We start from the raw sequence: 26,931 nt of genomic DNA, 5'->3' as shown, positions 1-26,931 counted from the left end.
GACAGGCTCTGCTCTGTGGTCACCACTGTGGTCTCAGCACTACTCAAAGAAATCACAAACCAAGGCTGGCTCGAGTGCCCTCAACCAGATTTCTTGTATTTTGAAAAGGCAACTCAGTGAACACCTGCTGACACAGAGTTCACAACACAAAGGGGTTTTACAAGTTGTGTTTCCAATAATCAATAGCCACCTCAATACTAGGAAGGCATGGATATGGCATTTGAGTGTAGTCCTGAGTCTAGAATGGGTTCATTCTTTCACAACACAGAGAAGGGAGGGAAGAGTTTGGAAACAAGAAACCAAGGAGACATGAGATGCTACTGAACTGCATGTCTAACCCTACCTCCCCACAGCACCTTCCACACACACACCTCCATGCCAAGGCCAAGTCTGTGGCACAGAGACTAATGGCAAACTGATATATATCTAGCTAGAGAAGAAAAGTCACCTCTTCTCCTGCACAGGTTTTAAAACCCCAGTAAAAGGAAGGAATGCCAGAACTACATGAGGGTTCTCTGTCCACTCTTTTTTTACATAAATAATGTTGATCTTGGGTTGAAGGCAAAATCCTAAAGCAACATTCTTATATCTATGGAGGAAGAGAAGTGTTTTCTATTTGAAGATCTAGTAATAAAATCATGCAGTTGACTACTGGCATGTCACCCCACTGAATGTGACAGGGGTCCCCTTGTGACAGGCAGTGTCCCCTTGCCTGTCAGTCCATATGCTGGAGGGTTTTGCTGGAGCTGGAATTATGACCAGAGGAATCTGTGCTTCAGACAGGACAGGGAACTCCCATGCACAGAGACAAAAATGCACCTCCTTCTCAAGTCTTTCTGACCAGAGTTGCTTCTCATCTCCAAAAATAAAACCTACAAGAACTTGTCATTTGGTAGAAAATAATTCTGCTGATGCAAGAAGACTGTAGGCACTTCTGCCCTGGGAAATACAGCTGAATTTTTTCCCATCTCCAAACTGTTCCTGAATGCAAGTTGCAGTGAAGCCAACAGGCAAATCCTACTTTGGAAGCCAAAGAGCTGGGGCACAGGCTGCCTGAAGCATCCCCACCTGCCTAGGATGTGTCATCTCTCGGAGGGCAGGCACTCAGCCACAGCTCAAACAGCACATGGCGACTGGAAACCATCCAGGACAAGCAGGGAGCTCCAGGACCCTTATGGCTGCACACACTGCACCACCATTTCCCTTGACAGGGCTGGGTTTTAAATCAATAAATCACCTTCTCATCTGATACAAATGCACTATTATTTATCTCCTCCTTTTCCCAGGTTACACCCAGTGGAAAGTTTACACCTGCCAGGCCCTATGTGCTTCCCACTAGCAGCCAGCCAAATTCCATCTACATACAACCACTTCTGAAGATGCTTCTGCTCTCTGGCTGTAACTAAACACCCCAGATAACAGCTGGCCACGAGCTCAGCCAAACAGATATTGTCTTACAGTACAGTGGAAGATTTTGTTTACAAAACAGCTTTACCCAGAAGGGATTTTGTAGACTTTACACTAAAACCAAGATTGGTTATTGAAATTGTCACAGAGTCAAAAGCTTGTCTAGGACACATCATGCCACTTGTGGGCTAAAGCAAAGGTGGAACTGAGCCAACAGTGCTACAAACTCCCTGTTAAACCAGTCCCAGAGGCTGAGCAGCAGAGCAGCAAAACACTGCCTCTGATGTACCTCCGTCTCCACAAGCTCCATTCAACTGTAAAACAAGGGCCACACAAAGCTCTCAAGAAGAATGGCAGGTTCAGGTGTGCTCACACAGCAGCAGACACGAGCCAGTGCACATCACCTCTGCTCAGGAACCACCCACTGCTCCCACTGAGGGCAGAGCTGCCTGGGCTTCGCTGACAGCCCCATTCACCCTGCCCACACACCAGCCCCCAGCACAAATGGCTCATCTGGAGTGGGAAAGGGGCACAGCACTGCCGTGCACAAACCCTCAGGGAGCGCCTGGAAAGCACTCCCATGTCCTGGGATGACACCAGTGCAGAAATGCAACATAAATCCCTGATGCCCAGAAAATATCAATGGGCTCCACGTGCTTATTCATTTCCATGTACCCACTTGTGTGAGGCCACCACAGCATGAAATCCAGGATGTTCTCATGCTGTGGTAAGAAGGGAGATGAGAACAAAGGCATAAAATGACTCCAGAGAGGGCTATTAAAGTGGAAGTTTGAAAATATAAAAAGTTTGCCTGCGCACAAAGTTTTCATCTGTGCACAAGCACAAAGGATTTATTCTGGTACTACCAAAGGATCACATTAAAGGCAACCACAGGGAGATGTGAAAAGCAGGGAATGAGAAGGAAAGTAGAGAAATGCTTTGTGGGACTACCAGCACCAAGGGGAATAGTGCAAAAGCTTTCCTCCAAAAATATTTCTGGGAATATGTAATGCTGGCACTGTACCAAGAGACAAAAGTTTATTAAGGGAAAGTTTTTGGATTCCTGATGAAGTCAGTGTAATAGCCAAAGCTACAAACAGCCCACTGCAATAGGAAGCCAGTGCCTGCTCTGGACTGGGGCCAAGGAGAAGCAGGCCACGAGCCCTAGGTGCAAAGATCAAGCAGCAGAGACTGCACAGGGGAACTCAACCCAGCAGGAAAGTCCAACAGAGCTGCATGTGAACAACAGCCAGAGAAGAGAGGAGAGTGCTCCCTCAGTCAGGGGATCCCCAGGTCCTGCAGGGTCCCACCTGCCATGCCTGTCCCTCTGTAGGCTGAACAGCATCTGCCACCTAAAAGGAACCAGCTGCTAAAACACTGCTCTGAAAGACAGGAAGTCATTGAGAAGAAAAGCAGAGATTCTGCAGCCACTAGTGACTTTGAAGCCTCCTGCAGCTCCCTGGAAGCCAGCTGGAACACCCAAAACTATGTCAAACTTGCTCCCAGCTGCAGGAATATAAGCAAGTAGTTGGATAGGTAACATCCTGCCCCCTAAGGCAGAATAGCTTATGCACAAAGAAACAACCCCAGCAGACCCTCTCATCACCAACTTTTAGGATTCCTATGACATTGAGAATTCCTCACCATATCTACACTTTAAGAACATACTGTGATCTCCTATCCAGATCACTAGGCACTGCCAGCAGTGACAGCTCACACACACCCTGTGCACCAGCACACACAGCCAATGCTGCTCCTCAGCCCTTGTCTCCTCAGCCCTGACCACCACCTTAGGACAACTACAGTTTTGGGGGCTCTCAGCCCCTCTGTTCCTGCTGACAGGTCAGGACAGCAAAGGGGACTCCACAATTTAACTGCTGAAGCTGGAAGGCATCCTCACCTGCACACCCAACAGAGCTGCAGCTGATGGCTTTGATAACTATCAGCTAATCTGGGTAAGTCTTACAGTAGAGGGACACTAGAATTTACACAACCAAGTGAAAAGCAGGCTTTCCCTGACATTCTTCAGGAAAGTCAGTGAGAAAACAGGCACAGGACCTCAGCAACCCCCAGGCCAGACTAAGCTTTACCACAGTCCTAAGAATGGCTCATCTGCCATGCAGGAAGGAGTCCAGCACTTGCACAGAAGGAACAAAACCTTCCACAAGACAATCAGTACCAGCAGAAGCATTGCAGAAAGAGGGACCCGTAGTCCCCAAGCCCCTACCTTGCTATCCAGCTTCTTCATTGTCACCAGGTCCAGGGACTTGAGCGAGTGCCCGGTGGGGGTGATGAAGTAGAGGCAGACGTGAATCCTCGTGTCGTGGTAGTTGAAGAGAGACCGGCGGATTTTCAGCTCTTCTTGCAAATAGTTTTCAAACTGCGTATCAATGTACTCTACGATTGGCCTGTAACTAAAACCATCCCATTAGCAAACCAGCTAGTGGAGCACAAACCTAAACCATCTAAAGGCTGAAGGAATTCTCCTAGATGTTCCATGATATCACTTAAAAACAAGTTATAAGACTCAAACAATTTAGCTTTACAATGGGAAAAATGTGGTGTTTACACACAGACCTTATAATCCAAAGGTTGCTGGAGATTCTTGAGGTTGCACTGCAAAGTCTAAGGACAGTGGAGCACAGAAAGATGACTACTTCCCCACAGGAAACTTTGCCCAGATTTCAGGGCTCAGCCATCTGTCTGTAGCAATGCAACATGACCAAGGAGATAGCTTGGAATCCCAGAAAGCCTTTACCTGGGGCTTGAACAAGATGTCTGTGTTGTTAAATGAGACAAGTTCAGAACAGGTAATTCCTGACCCTGCTCCGAGGACAGCTGATTTACAGCTCATGCTCCTGGAGGACAGCAATCTCTCCTGGAAAGACCTCCTGTGACCTCTCTTTTTGGCTGTTCACCCTCTACCCTTGGTCCCCAGAACCAGAGCCACTACAGGCAGTGACTCCTTTAGCAGAGACACAGACACTCCTGCAGCGCTGCAAGGGGAACTGCAGGCAGTTGATGCCTAAGCACGAGGCAAGCCCAGAAACGCCGAGCAGATGGCACAAGACCTGCCTTTCGTCTTTATTGATCTGATCCCCAAATCCAACTGCATCCACGATGGTCAGCTTCAGGTGGACATTGCTCTCCTGCAGGTCGTAGGTGCGCGGCCGCAAGCGAACCGCGCTCTCGTAGTGACTGGCTTCCTCCGTCTCAAACGTGGTGTTGAAGAGGGTGTTCATCAGCGTGGATTTCCCAATGCCAGTCTCACCTAGGGAGGACAGACCATCAGCTCACTGCAGCGTGAATTTGCCACAGGTACTACTTCAAAGCACATTAATTGGAGAACTGAATTACACTGTGGAAGGTCACCACGAGCTGCTCGGGGACAGACATGCAATTGTCACACAGGTGTCACACAGACAGGTGTCTGCCTTCCTGAAGGTCTCCCATGTTTAATGCAAACAACATAGAGCATTGGGTTTTGTCTCCCAGTATCACACAAAACACAGCAGCACAGCAAAACACACTATTTTCCTTTCCATGACCCCTGACTTTGCTTGGGATTCTGCACTAGAGAAGCTGTGGAGAGGATTTTAGTAGCCACTGAAGGACACCTGGGATGCATCACAAAAACCTCTATCCCAGAATATTTGGCTGACAAGCTGCTTGTGAGCAGAAAGGCTTTGAACTGCTGCTCCTGGTAATGAATCAAGACTGATATTTTCCAGTTTGGCCTAGAATGGGTCTCATTTAAATTTCTTATTCACTACACACAGCCCTATTGGTCATGGGGGTGAAGAGAGGCAAAATCTAAGAAAATAAGCTTCACTGCACATCTATACAAAGCCACAGGAACTGCTGTATTTCTGCTGGTCTAGCAGGTTACAATACTTCAGACCTCATTCACCATACAAGAACCAGCCAAAGGAGAAATTATGCTCATCTCATCACTGAAAGGAATTGGTCTCCAGTACTCCAGCCAGCATTGCCTGCTAGATCACATCAATAGCAAAATTAAAAGCCAAGAACAGAATGAGGTTATTTTAAAGTCAGTAAGGAACAGTCACCCTCCCTTTCTGAGCACAGAGATGACCATGCCCTCTGACACCTGGAAAGCACTGATTAGGCACAGCTCAGACACAAACCTCTTGTGCCCAGACTTGGGGTGCAGGCTTACACTCAGAAATGACCAAGTTAGCAACAGCAGCTCTCACACGACCCATGGTGCATCTGATTGTACGTACCTAGACATCATACCCAGCAAAAGCTGCTCATGCCAGCCACCCCAGTTAGCATATGGAAACACTTAACTTGCTATATACAGCCTTCCTTTGATCCTTCCTATTGCAAAGCTATTGCAGCAGAGACAATGACCAATACCATGCTGATTACAGAAATTCTCCTGGCTAGACTCGATGTGTTTTTTAAGAGTTTGGCATTTCTGATGTGCTGAAGTCGCTGCCAAGGCTTGTGGCATAAGCAGGACAGTCAATAAAGGCTGGTCCCAGCCTCCCCCCACGCCTGCTTGCAGAGGACTGTGCTCACCCACACAGAGGATGTTGAAGCTGAAGCCTTGTGTGACAGACTTGCTGACCAGCTGATCCGGGAGGCTGTCGAAGCCCACATGGCCCCCCAGGGAAAGGTTCCTCTTCTCTTCATTCTGCCAGGGAGAAGAAGCCAGATTAGCAAACTCACTGAGATGGCAAATCAGGCTGATGAGACCGAGATCACCCACCCTCCTGGGCACTGCAAAGCCCAGCAGTGCCCCTGAGGGTGTTTGGCACACCACAGCACAACCCCCGCAACAGCCACCAATGACAGGAAAGAGGGTGTGAAATACTGATCTTCATGGGGAGCTGGGAGAACCAAGCTACCAGGCTCCAAAGTAAACACTAGTGTGAGCTTCAACTACACGCAGCTGGGAGAGATTAGCAAAGGAAAACCAACCACTCATTTCTCTTCAATTTTTTTATATTTTATTTTCTCAAACCCGCCAACAGTGAATTCAGCTTGACAGACTGTGCATTTTTCCCGGAGTACTTGTCTTTCCCCCTTTGCTATGGCCACAAGCAGCGAGGTTTGTTCACTCAGGCGCTGGGGGTGCCGGTGGCACAGGCAGGGCAAGGAACCCTCTTGCTTTACCATCTGTGACCACACAGTTTCCACTGTTCCTCTGCTGTTCCTGTTCCTGCCTCCCCCGTGTGCACTTTGCTCTCCCTTCTGTTCCCTCCCTCCCCCACAGAAGCTGATCACCTGTAGAGGCTTTGCTTAGGAGCTAAGACGACAAAATCCAAGGAGACAGCAGCTCTACAATGTGTGCTATACAGAAAGGCAGAGCAGCTATAAAGTCCAGCAAAGAGGAGCTGACAGAAGGCTAATTTCTCTTTCTAGCGGCTAAAACCGGTAAAGTTTTGAATTTTAACAGATGCACACCTCTCTGCACAACTAAGAAATGATGTCTGAACCCAGGGACCAGACCACGATCCCTGGAGCCCCTCAGGCACTCTTACCCACCCATGGAAAAGCAAGGAGACAGGACTTCAGAGAATGAATTGTGATCCTCACAATTTCTTTGGGAATTGACTGTTGTTCTTAATCACCAGCACATATAGAAGATGGGAAGGAAAAAATGTCTGCCCTTGGTTTGGCTCTGGTTCTTCTGTCTGTTCCTGACAACTGGAATTTAATGTCCCAGCACTAAGACTGAGAGACAAGAGCATCCCTGAGAAGAGTCTAAGCTGCCTGTCAAATTTAAATGAAGTCAAGAGGAAAATAAATTATGTGATAAGCCTTATGCATTGCTCTGTGCCTGCAGCAAGGTTGCTAAACAAAACACAAACCTTTGTTCAACTGCATCTTGAGTCAAAGCCTCCTTTAGCTCTGCCTTTGGTAGAACAAATATTCTCAGTCTTGTAAACCATTTAGATCACAAGAACAACTTGTGAACAGCTGAAACAACTTCCATGCCTCACACAAAAACCTTCTGGCTGTTCTGTTCAGCATTTTTTACCCACTTTCAGATTATTTTAGCCCAGTGCTCTCCAAGGGACTCCCTGGACAAAAACACAATTGAATCATCACTGGGCTCCTGTGATCCATCCTATTCTGTCCAATCAGGATCAATCACACTCACTTAGTAGAAAGAGCAATCATTTAAAGTTTCCATGTGTAATTGATGTCAGCAGTCAAGGTTTTGAGATGGCCAGAGTTTAGGTGAATTAAAAATAAAAACAGTCCCTAAGACAGGGAGATCTCCAAGTTTAACTCTCTTCCATTCACCTGTCAGCACAGGGGGATGCTACAACTCAGACCCCAGGACAGAGGGTGTTTTAAAAGTGAATCTGTGCTGCTCCAGCCAGCCGAATGCTGAGCTGTGGGTCTCGCATGGGTGGCACAAGCGCACTGGGAAGGGGAGCTCGGGACACGGACACATGTGTGCTGGGCAGAGACTCAGAGCTGATCAGGTCTGGTTCTGCCCAGAGATGTCACAAGAGGTCTGGTTCTGCCCAGAGGCTGTCACAAGGCACAGGAAGCCACTGCAGGCACCAGTTGAGCTCGGGGGGCTTTCTCAGGCTCTCAGCCCAATCTCTCAGCCCCCGCTTCTCATCCTCCCCGTGTCCCTCTGAGCCACCACTTCACAGAGCTTAAAATGCCAGTTCCCAGCACTGCAATGCGGTGACAGCCGGGCAAGCTGTTCCCACAGAAAGCCACTGGGTTTGACGGTTACACTTTGTGTCTTTTCATTTTACATAATAAACAAAAACAAGCAAACAAAAACACAAACCAGAAGCCTGGAATGACATTTTGGATGGGAAATAAATAAAGGCTGCCGATGGCTATGATTAGGCTGAAAGTGCCTGAGGCTGGGAGGAGGTTTCCAGGCAACAGGCAGCACCAATGCTCGAGATTTTAAAATAGGCTCCAGCTCAGCAAGGCTGCATTTAAATAGGCTCCAGCCAGGCAAAGCTGCATTGAGAACTCAGTCATGCCTTGGCTGCAGGATACCCAAATGCATCCACACAGGGCTTCTTCTCTTTTTTTTTTGGCACTCAGTCGCTGTTCACTACAGGACAGGAATACACCTACTCAGAAGTGCTCGCCATCTCTCAAAGCTGTTAAATCAATGAGCCAAACTTCAGTGGAATAATTTTGCCAGTGACTTTGAAATGCAGTTTCCTTTATTTCTGTAAGCAGCAGAAATAACCTGGTTCGAGTTCAAGGCACTGCTGATACCAAAGCAGAAAACCATTTGCTGTGCTTGCAGTGTGTTCAGCTGTCATTCAGCTCCAAAGGGATTTTGCTGTGTTAGGATAAACAATGGCAACAGCTGTTGGGAAGTAGGAAGACTAAGAAAATAAAGAAAGGGGGGAAAAAGTTTTCACTGTTTTATTCTTTGCCTCCAATCCATCGAGCTTAGAAACCTGACAGCCTTGTGAATATAACTTGTGGAGTTTGGTGTGTGGACCTGTGCTGGACAGGCACGCACACCCTGATAAGCAGCCCCAAATGACCAGCCCTTTTGGCCAGCTCCCACATGCCAGGGTGGCCCAAGGACAGCCTGAAAGCTCACCTGCTAGGGAAGACAAGGTCACACTCCAAATAGAACCCCTTCCAGCAGAAGCAGCCAGCCTGCCACACTCAGCATAAATAATCAATCCAGAACACAAATGCTGCAATAAGTGAGGGCAGCACTAATGCAGCAATGTAGGGGGGTTTTGTTTGTGCTTTAGTTTGTTTTAAACAAAAGCTAAGGATTTCAGTAGAGCTTTCTCCATACTTTTACCAGCAATGAGACAGCCTTGCAGGATAGGAGCTGGGCAGGTCATACAGCAGAGCCAGCTGGGATCAGTCATGGCAAGAGCCAGGCAGGAACACAGCCCTGCCCTTTCCAGTTGCACTGGTCCCTGCACACTCCTACCTGCAACACTCCTACCCTCCACAGCACTCAGTGTGAACGAGGTCCCTCCATCTCACAGCCTGTAGAGACAACTCTGCTGCCTCTTACCTGGCAGGACCACATCCTGGGGCTGCAAACAACCACAAGGCAGCCAACCTTTCCTGAAGCCCATTTCATCATTACACAACATGACAATTAAGAGTCTGCAATGGCTCCAGGTGGGAACTCTCACCTGAAATAGCAACTGCAGCCCTGAACATCCCTTCTTGAGTCATTAATAACATCCTATGATAGAGCAGCTGCCAGGGTTTTACTTGCAGTCTTTGAACATGCTTTTCAAACATTTCTGTGCCTTGAGCTGATCTTCAGGCTTGAAGCAGAGAGCCAAGGGGATAAATCATATTTTGAATCTGGAATTTTGTGGGAAATGAAAGATTCATCATAAGGTCAGAGCAGAACTTATGTATTTTCAAGTCCCAAGTCCTCACATTTTCACAAATGTTCTGTCCAGGCAACAGGCACAGAAATGGCATCTAGGAGCATGGCCACAGGAACAACAGCCATCCCAGAGGGATGTATCAGGTATCTTATGTATCTTTACCTCTGATTCGACAGCAACACCACAGAACTCTTTTCTTAGCATGCAGCAGAAAGACAGACATGTCCTTGGTAGCACAGATGGACACATTCAGCTGAGCACCACAAGAACTGAAGTGAAACCTCCAACCACAGTGCTTGAAATGCACTGCAATGCATCAGGCACCCCGGCTCCTGGACACACCCTGCTGGAGGCTGAGCATGCATTTGGGATGCACAATGGCACACCAGCCCATTCCTGTGGCCACACCAGCACAGAGCTGCCCAGGGAACCAAAAAGTGCTCTTCAAACCCACAGCAGCTCGCGAGCCCCTCCCCAGCAGGGTCCCAAGGCCGTGCCCTGCGGCAGGACCGCAGGGCTGGCAGGCAGAGGAGCAGTACTGCTGCGGGCAGCTGGCCACACACCACAGCCACTGCAGATGGTGTGTTATTTGGCCCTTTACTGCAAGTCAAACAAGAAAAGGCAGCAGAGAAACACAATCAGAGAGACCAAATCCAGATCCCCATAAGAGGATCAACACAGCATCGGATACTAATTTGGCTCTTCTTCATAGACAGTGATAAAAGAAACCTGTGAGAAGTGCACAGGCTACAGCTTCAAACTGTGTGCCTATGATTCTTCAAAAAATAAAAATCTGATCACAGTTTCTCTTCATGCTTCACCTCCAAATTAGCATCAGTTATTCTGCGTCATTACATTTTTTCAGCAGCTTGTTCCAGGAAAAGTGGTTTTACCACTGCCTGCACAACCCAGGGGAATGTCAGCAGTAGGACCAGTTCCATGTTCAGCTGCCCCTCAGCTGCAGTGTTCCTAGCTGGGGCTCCTGGTGCAGAGCAGAGCAGCTGACTGCTTTGACATGTGCTGCCCCTGCTTCCTTTGCTTTCACCAGGAGCACTATAAACAGAGTGCACCTTGTATAGAGAAGATCATTCTGATATCAGTTGGTTAAAAAATAAGTATATCTAGAAATATCATTTTCCAATTAGTCCCACCACAAAATTCTCCTTAGTGGCATATGCTTGTGTTTCCTGCTTGAGACAACCCTCGGGCTTTTTTTCCTGAATGATGCAGGTGAAAGCATATGGGTAAACAAAAGCGTAATTGAATGCCACAATCATAAATGGTGATAATTTTTTTTTTAATGGTGAACCTGGCATGATGGGACTTGTAATGTAAACTCTGAGCCCTGCTTCATCAGCGTACAAGCAACTGGTTGAATAAAATTAAGAGGGAAAACAAACCACCACATGGTTTAGCTGATAAACAGTGATGACTCCTGGATGTTTACCCTGAGGGACAGCACAGAACTTTTCTGTATCTGAGCTGCCCCTTCCCATTTCTACAGCACAACAAAACATAAGTGAAAAGATGAACAGCTGACATTTTCCAAGGCCAAACAGCAAAGATCTACAGGGAGAGAAGGAAGGAAATTGAGTTTTCTCTCCTTTCTGCTACATGAATAGAGCTTACACTTGAGCAGTGACCTTCAAGCCAAAGGTGTCTGCTGCTCCCAAACACTGCCTCCAGTACCTCTGTATCACCAGCCCGGGATCTGTGGCCAGGCTGCAGCTCTCCACATGCCAGCCCCACACAGGGGCTTATGTCTTCCAAGACTTCACTAGGCAGCTGTATTTCAGGTCCTTCTCTTCCCAGAGTTTTCCCATTTACATTTTACATACACAGTTAGAAGACACAAAGAGGCAACAACATGGCATCTGCATGGCGCTTTTCCACAGCACTTCAATTCCCACTACTGAGGCAGCCTTTTGTTTCTAAATTCCTCAATCCTGGATGTCACCTTGACCTTACACCACGACAAATCCTCCAGTGCTTTGCAGCCTGGGTCACACCCATGCCTTGCAGCAGGTCTGTGGCACTGGCTATTCCCAGGGGAGCATTGCTTTGCCCTGCAGGGAACACGTGGACACAGATCCTCTCCCCTCCGATTTATAGTCAAATCAAAACAGAAGGAAAAACCAGAGCTAGCAGATTGCAGGTTGCCAAGCAGAGTGAGTCAGAGAGCAGCAGGAGGAAGAGCAGGGAGGGCTCCCAAACCCTGCACAGCCACAGTGTGCTGCAGAGCTCCGAGGGGCTGGCACCCGGCACAGCTGGGCACTGCTGCTGGGCACAAAACAATGACTTCACCCTCTTGATGCCCCATCCACAATCCACAACAGTGTGTGCAACACAAAGATTAATACATGCACCAGTGGCGTTTGTAGGACGCTATTCCCTTGTCTCCTGCATGGAAAGACATGGGATCAGGAAATCATTCCATCCTGATGCAGGGAGTCTCATTTTGCAACTGCGCAGAGAAAGGACTGAGTGATATCTGGCTGTTTGTCCAACCCAAGCAGGGCAAGCTGGTCCCAGGTACAGGCTCATGTGTGCTGGCACCACAGCAGCTGCCGTGCCAGCTGCAGGCACTGCCTGGCCCCTCTCAGGCTGGGCACTTTGGGCAGCAGCTCCAAAAACCATGAAACAGAGAAGGGCTGCTTCAGGGTCCAGCACATGCAGGTCCCTCACCCAACCCCACAACCACCCCCAAATGCCCACCACTGCAAGATTCCTTACAAAGGCACTTGTAGTTATCATCATTTCACAAGTACACTGAGTCATGGAGCAGTTGAGTACTTGCCTAGAGACCACTGGGCAAACAGTGTCAGAAGCCAAATTCAGCTTGTTTGTCCAAGCAGGCACTCCCTGGGGCTTGGCCCAGCTTCTGGATCAATGCAGAAAAATTTAACAAATTACCTCTCTCTGAAGAATCTCTCCATCTCTGAATGCTGGCTCAATAAATGCCACTTAACATTTGCAAAGCGACAGCAGTGAGTACGGACTCATGTTTCCGTGAAGAAAATATCTCTTTTGCTTAGCTCAGACCTGAGGGGCAGTTAACAGCACCACCACACCCCACATAAGAAAAACACCTCTGTGGTGTGAGCAACATTAAAAACACTCACTAACACACATGAAAACATTACCCGTCTTGTACTCACAAGCTAATGACTATTAGATGTACAAGAGCACCAGTGAATGAGATTGCACTTTCCAGCCTATTAAGCAGAAGGAGATGGTCCAAGAGAGGTAATGAGACCAGATTTGACAGTGAGAGGATTCTGAGCATAGTAAGTCTTAACAGAGGGCTCAACAGAGGTGGAGTAGGAGTGACCTTGTGGGTGCCTTTGGCGCTGGAGACAAAATGAAGCACACTCAGCTGGGGCTGGCCAGTGGATTGTCACATCTAAATGGCACCTAATCTCAAGGAGATTTGCAAAGTGCAAGCACACAGCCAGTTCTGAAGGTTTTCAGTTAATCTCAAGCATGGGCTTAAAATTTCAGATCCCCATTGTGGAACACTTAATAACAGGCTGGGGAACAAAGAAAGGAAGAAAAAACAAGCCCACAGATGTGGGGTTTCTGCTGATTTACCACTTGTCTTACAATACCAACAATAGAAGATGAAGAGCTTCATCTTTTCTGCTGCCTCCTGCTCCTGCCTGCTCTGGTGGTGGTACATGGTCAGTCAACCAGGATGCACCCGAGACCCTGAGCCTTCTATACCTCTGCAGGGAGGGCAACTGTTGTTTTTCGCAGCTGTAGCAACCCTAAAGAGCTGTAAAAGGTAACATGGTGATGCCTAGCACTGCTCTTCCCTCCAGCAATGGCAGGGCAGTGTCTTCCCTTCCATCTGTTTTCCAACACACAGCAGCACAGCCACATCTAAGCCAGCTCTCCGTGCGTGGGACGCTGTGCCAGCCAGCCATCTCCAGTTGCTGCATGCTCACAATAAGCTTCCAGCCTACACTGGAGTCCCCCCAAAAAACCTCACACTAAACCAACACAATTCCCAGCCCCCCTCCCCGTTAAACCGCTCTTCTAAGAATGCCAAGAATTTTCCCAGACACTCAAGCCTTTATTCATATCCCTCCTGGCTCCCAGCTGCACTGCAGGCAGGCAAAAACATCACTGAAGAAACCACATATGGAGTCACCACCAAGACATGCCAAGTAAAAATCAGAGCCACTTTATATTACAGAAGCAAGAAGGGTCAAGAGCTGAGGCTCTTGCCTTTAACTTCTGGACCCATTTTTAAGAGCTATTCACAAACTTTAAGACCAGCAAGTGACCAGTGAGTGCGTTGTGAAGTGCAATGCTCAGCACCTATGGAACAAATATTTCAAAATACCACTGGGCCAGTGCCAAGGTTGCACAATGTCCCACGTGCCCCAGGGCAGTCTCGGGGCAGCAAAGGCTCTGCAGCGCTGAACACACACTGCAGCCTCCTCCCTTAAGTAGGTGGACAGGGATATCAGGGAACAAGCCAAGCTCCTTTGAAGGGAGGAACTCCTTAGGCAAACTCCTTAATTGGCTTCCTGTACCCCCGGCTGGTGCCAGGCCGCTGTGGATTCCTGCGGCACACACACCTCGTGCTGTACCGGGCAGGCAGCCCGCAGCAGGGACCCGCACCCTGCCCGCAGCAGGGACCCGCACCCTGCCCGCAGCAGGGACCCGCACCCTGCCCGCAGCAGGGACCCGCACCCTGCCCGCAGCAGGGACCCGCACCCTGCCCGCAGCAGGGACCCGCACCCTGCCCGCAGCAGGGACCCGCACCCTGCCCGCAGCAGGGACCCGCACCCTGCCCGCTCCTTCCACCCTGAGCACGCAGCTGAGCTCAGGGACTGCCTTCGGCTTCACTTCAGCCCCAGCAGCCCTTCCTCCTTCAGAAAAACACCACCAACCACAGAACACAAAAATCCTACACGCATCTACAGAATCAAATGGCACAGGCTTAAAACATCAGTTTTTGCTGATGCTCAAAGCCAAGTCTCAAGGGAGAGTAAAGCTCCTCATCTTCTTATACCACACACATCCAAGTTGATCCATTCACAACCTGTGAATGCAACATCAGTTTTAATTTTCTGCAAACAAACTGACTGTTTCTGGCTTAAATTCCTCTCTTTTTTCACCACAAACAAAATTCCCACATGCTTCTTTTCTTAACCTGTTATTTAGTGATTTCCCTATAACATTTATAAAGCCTAATTAATTAATTGTGAGGTTTTCCTTAATCAAGAGAGGATTAAATGGGCATTTTGCCTCTATCACAAGTCCTGGATGAGAGTATACAATAAAGCAAAGCAGGATTTACCAGGCATTATGCATAAAGTGTTTTGCAAACATGAAGGCTGCCTTTGAGAATAAGGAAAGTTGGTTAAAAATAAAGCAAGCTATGGAACCAAAAATGAAAGACATTTCCTCCAAAATGACCTTAAAGGATGAGAAAGTTCAGCTTCTCGTCAGCCTGAGAATTCCATCCCCCATAAGCTATTCAAAACCAAGGAAAGTCCAAAACACAAATGAAACTTTTTAAACAGACTGAAAAAAAAAAAGATCCTGAAATACAAACAACGCCAACGAACACTGCCATAGTTAGTTTCTTTTTAAAATTATTTATTCAGAAGCTGCTGAGGCTTTTCATTTAATGGACCTCCCAATTAACCCTGTCAAGAGTCTAATCTTAGCACCTTATCTAGTACAGACTTTCTCCAAGTTCACCCAAGGCAGCGATGATGCATTTCCAGTTTACTCAGCTGCTCTAAGCTGAGGAATCTCTTTGGTTTCCCAGCATCCTTCCACGAGGAAGAGGAGACACTTGGCAAACACAAGTGGCTGTGGGACAACGCCAGGAGATAAACTGAGTGCCTACCCTTAAGGACTGGAATGAAAAAGGTTTGGAGCAGTTCAAAAGAAGTGTGGAAGAAGGGAAAAAGGATCTGGATCCCCATCACTCCAAACAAGCCACCCTTGATAGCAGTCACCAAGATTATTTGCTTTAGTTACCACTTAAAATAAACATGACTAATTCCCACATACATTTCCAGAATTTATTGCCTAATTACAATAAATACTATTATCCAGTATATTTTTAGAGCACAGAACAGAGATATAATGGGAACCCAAGAGCTTTTGGTCACCACTGTATGCTGTTTCCCAGTTTGCCTTATGCAACCATCCCACAGCAACTCCACCACCAGATCTTCCAGCTACTGACCGTATCTTGTACTAATGCCTGGAAGACACTAGAAAGAGAATATCCCACAATATACCACAGCAACTCAGCTCCTCTGAGGGCTACACCAGAGTCATCATAGCAATAAGCTGACTGCTATATATCCTATTATTAACACATGCCTCCAGAAAGCCTCTGAATGTATTAGCACAGAATGCCTTTAATCTGAAGAATCAAGGCAGTGGAAAAAAGGAAAACAAAACCTCTATTTGAAAAATACTTTTAGCAAAAAGATAAGCTGAAAGGACTATTTGTTCTGTATGAAAATACAGAATAAATCTATATTTGGAAGCACCTTTGCTGCAGAAAAAGGGAAGGGGAACGTTGCTGGGAGGCCAGCTGCCGCCTTCCTCAGGCAGCCTTTTCCTGTGCACAGCTGAAAGCCAGGATCAGTGCGGCTCAGGAGGGAAGGCTGCTGTAAGCAGGGTCTGGAGCAGAGACCTGGCAATGCCCTCCTGCCCCCAGCTGCCCCCACAGCCCGGGCACCCCAGGAATGCACACACTGTGCCACACAGCGGGGATGGTCTCCTCTCCCAGCAACACGCCTGAGGACGGCAGGGAGATCCTGGCAGACACGGGAAGGTTCCATTTTCCAGCATCACCACCAGCTCTGGGAACACGCTGCACGGCAGCCACAGCCGAAGGCATGCCTGTACAGCCCAGAGCAGGAGCTGAGGGCTGAGCCTGCCTCTGTTACAGCCAGAGCCAGCTGAAGCACCGGCTGCCTGTGGGGGACTTGATGCATTCCCCACATGTTTCCTTGCACACGGAATGCAGACTCATCACAGCATCGCATGCAGTGGTGATGGGGATGGGAGAACCCCAACCCTCGGATGGAAACCCAGCCCAGGCTCTCTGGCTCCACAGCTCCCTGGGACAGTCTGGGTTTGAGGCGGTGCAGCCACAGAGGGCAAGAGCCCCGAGACAGGGCGCTCGATGGGAACCTTGCTCGAGCTGTCTGACATCTCCGGAATTTCATGCCTGTGGGAGACAGACACTTTTCGGTTTCACAAAGGAATCTGAACTTTTAAAAGTGGTGCCTTCACAGCCCTGACCTGGTCAGCCACAAGCTGAGAGCGGCGATTAGGGCTGTGTCCAAGAATCCTGTGGTTCTCACTGACACCACTCCTCTCTGAAAGTCTCCCATCACCCCATTTGGAGGATGCTGATTCCCTGTCTGGGTTTACCTTCTGCATCCCAATGTCACCAGCTGGATGAGCTTGGCTGCTTATGCCAGAGAAGAGGCTCTGGAAGGAAAGCACGTGGCTGGGACTGAGGACAAAGAGCACTTTCAGGATTTTTTTTTCACTTGGGCTACTCTAGGAGAAGAGGTGGGCTCTCTTAGCTGTCTGACACTTTTACAATACGTGAATACAAATGCAATGCTTCAGATATAAACCCAGAGCTTGCTGCAGCTATGCAGATGTGGGGAAGAGGAGAAACAAGCAGATTCTGCATAAACACAAGGCCTACCTCAACAAAACAATACAGGACAGGACAGTGTTATTTCCAAAGGCTGCACAAACAGGGCAGCTTCTCCCATCACAGCCTGAAGTACGTTGAAAACATTCTGAATAATCAAAACTAATCTCATAAACGTGCCTTTACCCTACACAGGTGGGATGAAGCATGCAGCATGCCCACGCCCTGCACGTCTCCCTCAGTCCCATCACCTCCCAAATTCCTCCTCTTAATTGCACAACCCAGGAAAAGCCAATTCAGCATCATGCCAGTTTCTCCCCTCCCAAGCTCCGAGCCAAAGGAGCTCGAGAAGGAAAGGAGATGAGCGTGACTGTTGCTCCTGCAGACAGAAAAACAGCCCAGTGATGGGGCCCTTGGCTTGCACAGTGGTGCCTTGAGACGACAGGACTGGGGACAGCGGGGGCACTCAGAGACAGGGCTGTGCCTCTCCCTGCAGCTGGAGACAGCACTGGTATTCTGCCACAGAAGATAATATTTAGGGAGCTTCTGGCCTTCCAGCAACTCTGGGGACTGGCTGACAGCTGCCACCACAGCACAGACGACAAGCCCTGACACCGTGCCGGCCTCCTGAAAGGGAGTTATTCTTCAGGCTCTCATTTGTTTTGCCGGTGCTGAGGGCACACACGGCCTCAGCCTCCGCCAGCTCACGTCCTTCCACCCACTGCCTCAGCACTCGCTGCAGTTATGAGCGGTTCGAGCTCTGGAGCTCCCACGCAGAACAACATGTTGCATCTCAGCTGCAGGAGGAAGAGACACCCCGGATTCACCAGCAGTGACAGCACCACAGCGGGGAAGAGAAAAAAAAAGCCCAAAAACCATCTTATTCTGGGCAACATTTGTACCCAGCGCATACATTGACAGTAAGTGTTTAACTGCCATGGGCTGCGGTTGAGTTAATTGATTCTGTGGTTGAGGCAGTCAGAGCTGGCTTCCTGCATGAGGACAGGCAAAATTCCAGGGGAGGGATTGCAGGCTTGGAGATGCAACCACCAATTTGTCCCCTCCAGTGGAAGGCCATTTTCTGCATCGTTCCTTCCCAAAAAAGCATACGCTACAGGCAGAAGAGCTGGCCAGCGCAGGGGGGAAAAGGGCTGCTCCTGCTGGGCTGGCTTTCTGGTGCCTGCTACCAGCTTGGAGAAAAATCTGTCACTTGTGCTCCACACTGCATGGGGGACCACTTGAGTTTTTCCAGGCAAAAGGTAAAATAACTGAATAGCAGAAACAGACAAAGAGATTTAATACTGGAACTTCCAAATGGTGCCAACTGCCTGGGTGAAAAAGAGAGCAGAGGGAATGTCTGAATTCAAATCAACCCCGTTTTCCACTGGAATTCAGCCATGGAAAGGTTTTCCTTGGGAGTTTATTTAGAAGAAAATGTAAGCCTGCACGTAGGACCTGCAGCGGTAAGACTTCACAGAGTTGTTCTCAGCTCACTCCTCAAGCCCATCTTTCAAGGACTAAGGCATCCTGCTGGCCCCTACAGAGAAGAGTGGGTTTAGACTGTGCAGTCATTAAGTGAACCCTGAGCTTACAGAAAGCAGCAGCAGCACATGAAGTCTATCACAATGGCAGTTGTGGCAGGAACAGGCACCATCCAAAGGTTCCTCTCCTCCCACAGAGCTGGGAGCAGGTGACAAGAAGGCAGTGGTGTGTAAACAGGTAACACTCACAGCTGACAAACTTGCCAGATCCTCCCCAAGCTCAGCAACTCTCTGAGAAAAAGCAAATCCCATCATCTAGTTCCAGCAAAGAAATTGCTCTTCAGCTTTCCTCTGTATGAAGTGGTGTTTTTTCTGCAAGATCTTCTAAGGGACATTAATTTATCATAAAGCTGCCAGTACCAGCCTAGCTGTCAATCACTTTCATGAAGGGAAATCTCAGGATTGCATTTGGACAGCTGTCCCCAGCCACAGCTCACACACTGCCAGGTACATGTGTCCAGTGCTCTCTGCCCCTGAGCATCAATGTCCACACATCCCTGTCCATGCAGGCAGTCACAGTGTCCACACACAGCAATCAAACAAAGTTAGTTTTTCACATTAAACTCCTATCTGAGCCCAACCCTGACACTGAGGACACCTGCTTCTTCTCACAGAACTGCTCAGTTTGGAGCCCACTGCCTTTGCACCACCATGTCAGGCTGTGGGTTAGTGCAGATAGTTAACCAGCAGCATTTTGTGAGGTCAGTGTGTTTTATTTAAAAAGAGAGAAAACAAGATTTGGGAAAGCAGAAGTCTTACAGTCTCAGTCTCACATCTCATCCCATTTATTTTCCACTGCATCTCCAGTCACTTCTCTGTCACTTTTTCTCCTTCCAGCTTTTCCAAGCTTCTTCAGAGCTTCTGCATTTCAAGCACCTTCTGGCTTCCACTTGCACGAGGCGGTTGGGCTGTTTCCCACTCAACATCCCAACATCCTTGCTAATACTGCTAGTGTCTGCTCCAGTGCAGTCACATGTGCTAACTCAGCACTGCCCAGCCCAGGCAATGGAGAAGCTATGAGCTTTAATGACAAAATAAAAGTATTTCATAAATTAACCAAACTTTATCAGTTCTCCTTCCACCCTGATGGTGAGCAGCCCCAGAAGTGATGCCTGCAGCCCAAGCCCTGAACACAGCTGTGGCTACCAGAGCAGATGAGCACAAAACTTCAGTCTCCAGGGCTTGAAGCAAATCTCTCTCACAACACAAAAACAAAGGTGGTGTTGAGCACCACTGGTGTGATCCTGCTGTATCAGAGGCAGCTTTCCATGGGTGAGCTTCCTTTCATTTGTTTTTGTTGGTCATTTCCAACAGCAGCACTTGAAAGGAACTTTATTGTGCTGGAGACAGAGACAATCTGGAGGACTGTACAAGGGAAGCGTGCATCTGGGGAGTTTTCAAAACACATTATCCAAACCTAAGGGTCACTACATTCCAGAATATCATTGTCAGCTGGACACCTATAAATAGTTTCACCAATCACGACCCATTGTGTATCTCCCCTACTTCAGAGGCTTTTTCAGCATTACTTCCTACAGCAAATACAAACAGCTGGTAAAAATAAGTGGATTTATCATCACCTTTGCTTGGCAGTGACAAGCTACTCCCACATGGACTTCATGCTCAGGAAGCTGAGGTATGGTAATATAAAATGGCAACAAGAAACCTGTAAGCCCTGAAGAAAGAACATCTCAGAATACCTGAATCATGAGGTTTCCATGATGCTGCTGGAGGAGCAACAGCTGAGATGCAAGCTAGGGGTAAGGGAAACAGCAGCTGGCACAAACATCTGCCCCACACCAAATGGAAACGAGATGGTGCTCTCCTACCCACCTCTACCAGATCCATGCTCCAAGCAAAAGGCAAACGGAGACTATGAGATCTACTACACCTGCAAATCCCTATAAACCCATCCCTGCTCACTGCACAAAGCAATCAGATTTCTTCCTAATGGAGGTGGAAACTCAAGCCATGCTGGAGCCCAGCCATTTCCCTTTGGTGCCCAAATAAGAGCCAAACATCTTCAGAAGGACTTTTTTCCCCTTTCTTTTTTTAAAATCAAAGTGACAGAGTATTGATGTAAGTACACAAAAAAAAAAAACAAGTTAATTTAATTTTCTCCAGAACTAGGCAATAATTTAGGTTCCTGTAACACCTATCAAAACCTGCACAGGCAACAGCAGGCACACTAAATTAATGTTAAAAGTATTTTTATATTATACAAATGCAGAAAGAATTGCAGTGAGAGAGCCTTGGTGTTTTCAATCTCTGCCACTGTAATTACCTTAATCTACTCCTCCCAGAGCCTAGAAACATTAGCTTTCTTAAATAAGAGCCCCAGTTCAATCCTCCTTTTTGCAGGTTTTAAGTAAGTTACAATCTTGAAAAGTCATTCCTGAATTGGAAACTTTTGGGCCAGGATTCAAAGAAATGAAGCAGGGTTTGAGATCCTTGGCAAAAAGTAGCTTACAGAGAAAACAGTAGCAGGGACTTGTTTGTGCTCAAAGGGCATGCCTATAATTCAGACAGCCACCACTGCTGTTCCCATTTATTTAGTAATATCACAGCAGACTATTTTGACTTTGGAGAGCTATGCTATTTAATGCGGTAAAAATGTTTTCAGCTCTGAGAGCGTACAAGACACACCAAGCTATTTAACGAGAACAGCCCTTCCAACAACAACAACAACAAAAAATTCAAGCAGTAGACAAAGAATAGTTTTGGGCCGACAGATTTTAGCCAGATTGACTTCCGATAGCAGTTATACAACATGTGAGCTGCAGAGAGGCGGCAGTGCACGGGTCACGCTCCATATTTGCTGTACAGCATTCCTCATACATTGGCTCAGAGAGCAGCCAGCCTCAAGGGTTTGCTTTACCCGTGTTTAAATCAGCGTGTCTCTCCCTGTATTGTATACACACCGCTAAGTTACTACTGCAGAGTGTTTGGATACCAGCGGTATGTAAACAATTGGTATTTGGGGAGGTCTGGCCCCATTTCCTGCCGCCTGTCTCTGCGGGGTGATGCGTGCCTGCAGACACACGGGTCCCGGATACCCTTTACGAGCACCCTGGGCATCCCGGCCGGACTCCCCCAGCGTGGCGGCGCCGGTGCCAGCACCAGAGGCGGCTGCGAGGCCCCGAACCCTTCACCCGCTGCTCCCTCCGCCCACGGCGCGGGCAGGACCTTCCCGCAAGGACTTTCCCCGCGCCCGCCGCGGGCACCGGCATCGCCCCGCTCCCTCCCATGCTGCCTCCGGGGCAGCGGCTGCGCATCCCCCGCGGTGCCCCGGACCCACCACCCGCCGCGTTATCCCCCCGCATCCGAGCGGCGAAGAAAGCCCAAGTTGTGCGGCCGAGGAGAGGCGCGTACGAGAGCGGGGCGGTGCTCACCGAGAAGCGCTCCAGGTCGGTGGCGGCCATGGCCGGGGCTGGCGCGGCTCCGGCGGCGGGAGCGCTGCTGCCGCTGCCCGCCGCGAGTGGCTGCGGCTGAATGGATCCAATATGGCCACTTCCTGGAAACTCCCTCCGCCCGCCGCAGGCGCCGCCCGCCCGCCCGCCGGACCGGGGAACCGAGGGGACGGGCACCGCCGGGGCGGGGCCGCGCCGGGCCGGGCCGGGCCAGCCTTCTCTCGGCCGGCGGGGCGGTCCGGCCGCCCGCAGCGCGGCGAGGAGTGGAACTGGGGAGCGGCGGTCGGGCTGCCCCGGAGGGCTCCACGGCCCTTGCCGGGGGTCAGTGCCAGTCTGGGGGCGAGCACGTGGCACGGGTGGCCCTGGCAGGAGAAGGGGCCGTGAGCGCCCTCGGAACGGGACAGTGTGGCTGCGGAAGGGCCGGGAGCATCCTCTGCAGGTGTCACACAGAGCCAGGACATCGCATTCCACAGGGCAGCGGTGCCTCTGCGCCGAGGTGTCTCTGTAACACGCGGGAGCCACACCAAAGTGGCAGCCACAGCGTGGGTTTGAGCCGGGACACAGAGCTCACGGCCATTAACGCTGCCGGTGTTGACGCTAATTTAAAGTATGCAACAGTGGACTGTGGAGTCTTCCTTCGTCGTTCCTTCCCACCTAAGGCACAGAGCCAAGGCCACCGCCAGTCTCTGTAACGCAGACATTGGTATTGCACTTTTGGTTAGCACAGAGCGGGTTCTGTTGCTTTGTGGTGCCCTCTGCTGCAGTGCAGCTACCCAGGCACAGCTCACCAGAGCCGTGTGTGCTCTCGGTGCTGCTGGGTCACTAGACCAGACCTGCACCGCTCATCTCTCTTGCCCTGGTTTCGTCTGACGCTTTCCCTTCTGTCCCTACTAGGTCCTCACCTTTCCTCCTCACCCTCTCTCTTGGAACAATCCACTCTTCAGATTTGGAGAGCTGAGTTTGGTCAAAGAGACCAAGTAATTCTGCCTACAACGCTCTTTGCGACGAAGGGACTCACGAGGATCATTTTGAACCCCCCAAGAAAATAAGTCCTCCTACCACTTGTCCCGTTCCACTATAAAAGGGGGACTCGGGGAGGAATCTTTTGATAGATTTCTCGGATGAAAATAAAGAGCAAACACAGGAATATTATATCTGAGAACCGTTTATTGATATAAAAGGGTAAGTGTTTTTACTAAAGGGAGATAGGAAAAGGAGCAGAGAGGGGAAAAGAGAGAAGGAGAAGGAAACAGAAGACAGGGACAGCGTTACCACAAGAACCCCGGTCGTCTGTCAGCATCAGCTCGGCAGGTGGAACCTGTAGCGGGCTGGGCGCGATTTCCGAACAGCAGCAGGCTGCGCGTTCTTCCGTCGGCGGGGAACGGGCTGCCGTGGCCACGGGCGCGCCCCTGGAGCAGTTCGGGTTCCCAGGGCAGGGGCGCGGTTGCGGCTCGGTGCAGGCGGCGGCGACAGCCCGGTCACTACGGGCTAGTGCCACGGTGGGCAGCGCAGGAAACACAGCGGCGGCGGTCACGGTCAGGTACGAGCAGGCTCCTGCTGCGGACGACGGCGGCTGCGGCTGGGCTGGGTGCAGGCTGGCAGCAGCGGCGGCTGTGCCCGGGAGCACGATGGGGCGGCTGTGCCCGGTACCACGATGGGGCCGCTGTGCCCCGGTACCACGATGGGGCGGCTGTGCCCGGGAGCACGATGGGGCGGCTGTGCCCGGTACCACGGTGGGGCGGCTGTGCCCGGTATCACGATGGGGCGGCTGTGCCCCGGTACCACGATGGGGCGGCTGTGCCCGGTATCACGGTGGGGCGCCTGTGCCCGGTATCACGATGGGGCGGCTGTGCCCGGTATCACGATGGAGCCGCTGTGCCCCGGTACCACGATGGGGCGGCTGTGCCCGGTACCACGATGGGGCGCCTGGCTGCGGCGGCGCCCGCTCCGTCGGGGAGGCAGCGGAACACGAGGTCGTGCCGGTGCTGAGATGGTTCGCGGGCACGGTGAAGCAGGGCAGAGCAGGGACGCGGGCCTCCGGGCAAGTGAGGGTCACTCACAGTCCGGGCCTGGAGACTGCGAGGAGAAACTGCCAGGGGACAGGGCTGCCAGCTCTCACCACTACCCATAGGAGTCAAAGAAAAGCAGTGTGTGCACAAAAATGGAGCAGTTACTGTGCATCTTTTGAGGGCCCAGTAGAAATCCCCCAGCAGCTTTGGGGACTCACAGAGCCCTCTCTCCTTTGCTCTCTGGCAGCATGTGCTCAGCTGGGCTGCTGAAAGCCCATCCTCAGGGCTGCTTCTCCCTCGGTGCACACACCAGCCACGGGGCAGCCGCGGAGTCGCTGGCTTACAGCAGGTGTCCGTATTTTACATCTCCACATCTTTGATTTTTCCCAAGCCTCTTTGTGTTCCACCTGCACAGTGCTGCAGGAGTTCTGGGAAACCCTGATCATTTCGGAAGGGCATTGTGCTTATGCTGGAGAAATGATACAGGATATAAACTTAGATGTAGCTAATTGAAGGGGAGGGCAAGGGTTAGAGGGATCAGAGGTTAGGAAGAAGGCTGTGTTCTCCCTTTAAGCAATTTCAAGACATTTTCTGAGAAGGTGTAATCCAAATTATGTGGTAGTATATTTCCACAAAATTATTTGCTTTTTGAAATATGATAGATCTAGTGCAGGTCAAATTAGCTGTTTTTCTCTTTCCTGAGAAGGCTGCCTACAACCAAATTAATTCTGCTAATCCATGTATTAGTTGTGGATAAAGACAGGTTTTTAAAAATGTACTTCTCTAAAAAGGTCATTGCTGAGCACCGTCTGTTAATTTATGTTCACCAAAAATTACCAAAACCACTCCCAACCTTTTTGCTGTCACAGCCACCGCTCTTAATGCTGCCAGGGACAGCAAAGCTGTCCTGCTGGTCCCTGGCCCCTGAAGCCAAGCCTGAGCACTGTTATAAGCTTGCTGAACCTTTTACTCATTTATCTCTTGCAAGTGAAGTGTTCCTGCAGACTAGACATTCATTTTATCACCTTTGGCTGATTCCCAAAGGTTCTCCAGTTCTCCCTGGCTCTCTCAGTAAAAATGTGGAAGTTAAAATCTGGTATTTCTGGTGTACAGATGCAAGTCAAACAGTTAATACAGAAGCAGAGTTAACTTTCCAGACTGCTTTCATATATCACAAAGAAGCAAACATAAACAGATAAAAAGACCTGAAAGTTTTTGGGTTTTTATTTGGTGGGGTTTTTTTGTGGTTTTTTTTGTGGTTTTTTTTTTTTTGTTTGTTTGTTTTTTTTGGGTTTATTTTTGTTTTTTTGTTTTTTTGTTTTACTTTACAGTCAGCTTTGTGAGTCCTTACTTAAGACAATGTAAAACTCTTGCTTAACACATGCCTGAATGTCATAATGCCAGGTACTTTTGGAGAAGCAATTGACTTTGATTCATTAAGAGCTCCGTTCCATTACAATAAAGTGCACAATGTAACGAGACAAGGCTCACAAAAGCTGATTCCTGTCAGGAGAATTAATCTACAAACACCAGAAGTTTATGTCCAAAAAAGAGACAGAGGAGTCCTGTAACTATTGGAAAAAAGGGAGAGACCATGGGGCATTTCCCCTGGGGTCTCCCAACATTTTTAGAGGATGCAGCCTCTTTTATATCCTAATTTCCTGGCCACATTTCCTTCTCTCTTTCCCCATTGGCTGAGGTACTTGAGAGGTACAGACTTCCCAAAATGCCTAACACCCCCTTCTAATGTATACCCACCCCCTGTTTTCCTTTTTCCTTGTGTCTCTGTTCTTTTTCTCTGAATCCAGAGATGTAGCACAGTCTGGAGTGAGTAACAGTCTGTGTCAATTAGTGGCATTCCTATGGAATTTATGGTTACCCCCATTGCTTCTTTCACCTCTCTGTATCTGGCCTTATGGACCATGAGCCCACAGTTTGTTTGGAAAGACACCTCCTTCTTGTTCCTTTCATTCCCAAACAGTTGCTGGTTTCTGTGAGCTGCAGGTCAGATGCAAAGATTCACAGCACAAAGGAAATTGTGAGACATTGCAACAGATCAAGAGCCAGCCCTGCTGCCTCCTGGCTCTGAGCTGTGCTGCTCAGACCTCCTGGAGCTGGACTCCTCTGTCCCTTTGTCCAGCAGCGCTGCCACCAGCGTGGGGCAGATCTCTGTGACAGCAGAGCCCTGAAAAAACGCTCACAAGTTATTTTTAATCACCTTGTTATTTCAAAAAGCACACTGTTTCTAATGCCAAATCAAGAGAAACCCTGCTGTTTTCAAAAGGTTCAGTTGCATAAAAACTGCTTCAAGAGAAGTGACTTGGATTTGGTGTCTCCTTTAATTGCTAATTGTTATGCAAATTATTCCTAATAGCTCCGTAATTAAATTTATATTATAGTGCTGGATGCTCCTGCAAGGACTTTAAATTTCATGGAATATTTGTACCTGCTAAAACCACAGTGAATTTAAGATGTCCTGCGGGTTTTTTACAGCTGAAGACCTGGGGCAGAGAGCACAAAGGACTGGAGAGGCACAAATGTGTCCCTGGAATCTCTTTGTCCTGGGGAGAG

General features: G+C 49.3%; 1 protein-coding gene across 2 annotated transcripts in view; it reads right to left on the bottom strand.

Annotated features, from left to right (window-relative positions):
- Window positions 1-22,438, bottom strand: part of SEPTIN8 (septin 8) — a 34,967-nt gene extending 12,529 nt beyond the window's left edge. For both annotated transcript variants that reach the window (XM_053991264.1, XM_053991265.1), the window contains exons 1-4: window positions 22,334-22,438; window positions 5,956-6,070; window positions 4,483-4,678; window positions 3,635-3,821 (exon numbers count right to left, since the gene is read on the bottom strand). In XM_053991264.1, coding sequence (XP_053847239.1) covers window positions 3,635-3,821; window positions 4,483-4,678; window positions 5,956-6,070; window positions 22,334-22,363 — 528 coding nt within the window. In that variant the 5' untranslated portion in view covers window positions 22,364-22,438. The remainder of the gene's footprint in view (window positions 1-3,634; window positions 3,822-4,482; window positions 4,679-5,955; window positions 6,071-22,333) is intronic.
- Between the last annotated feature and the right edge of the window lie 4,493 nt (window positions 22,439-26,931).

The sequence above is a fragment of the Vidua macroura genome, chromosome 15 (genome assembly GCF_024509145.1).
Source record: "Vidua macroura isolate BioBank_ID:100142 chromosome 15, ASM2450914v1, whole genome shotgun sequence".
Lineage (NCBI taxonomy): Eukaryota > Metazoa > Chordata > Aves > Passeriformes > Viduidae > Vidua > Vidua macroura.
Note: the sequence above shows the minus strand (reverse complement) of the source record. Positions and strands in the feature narration are given on the sequence as shown.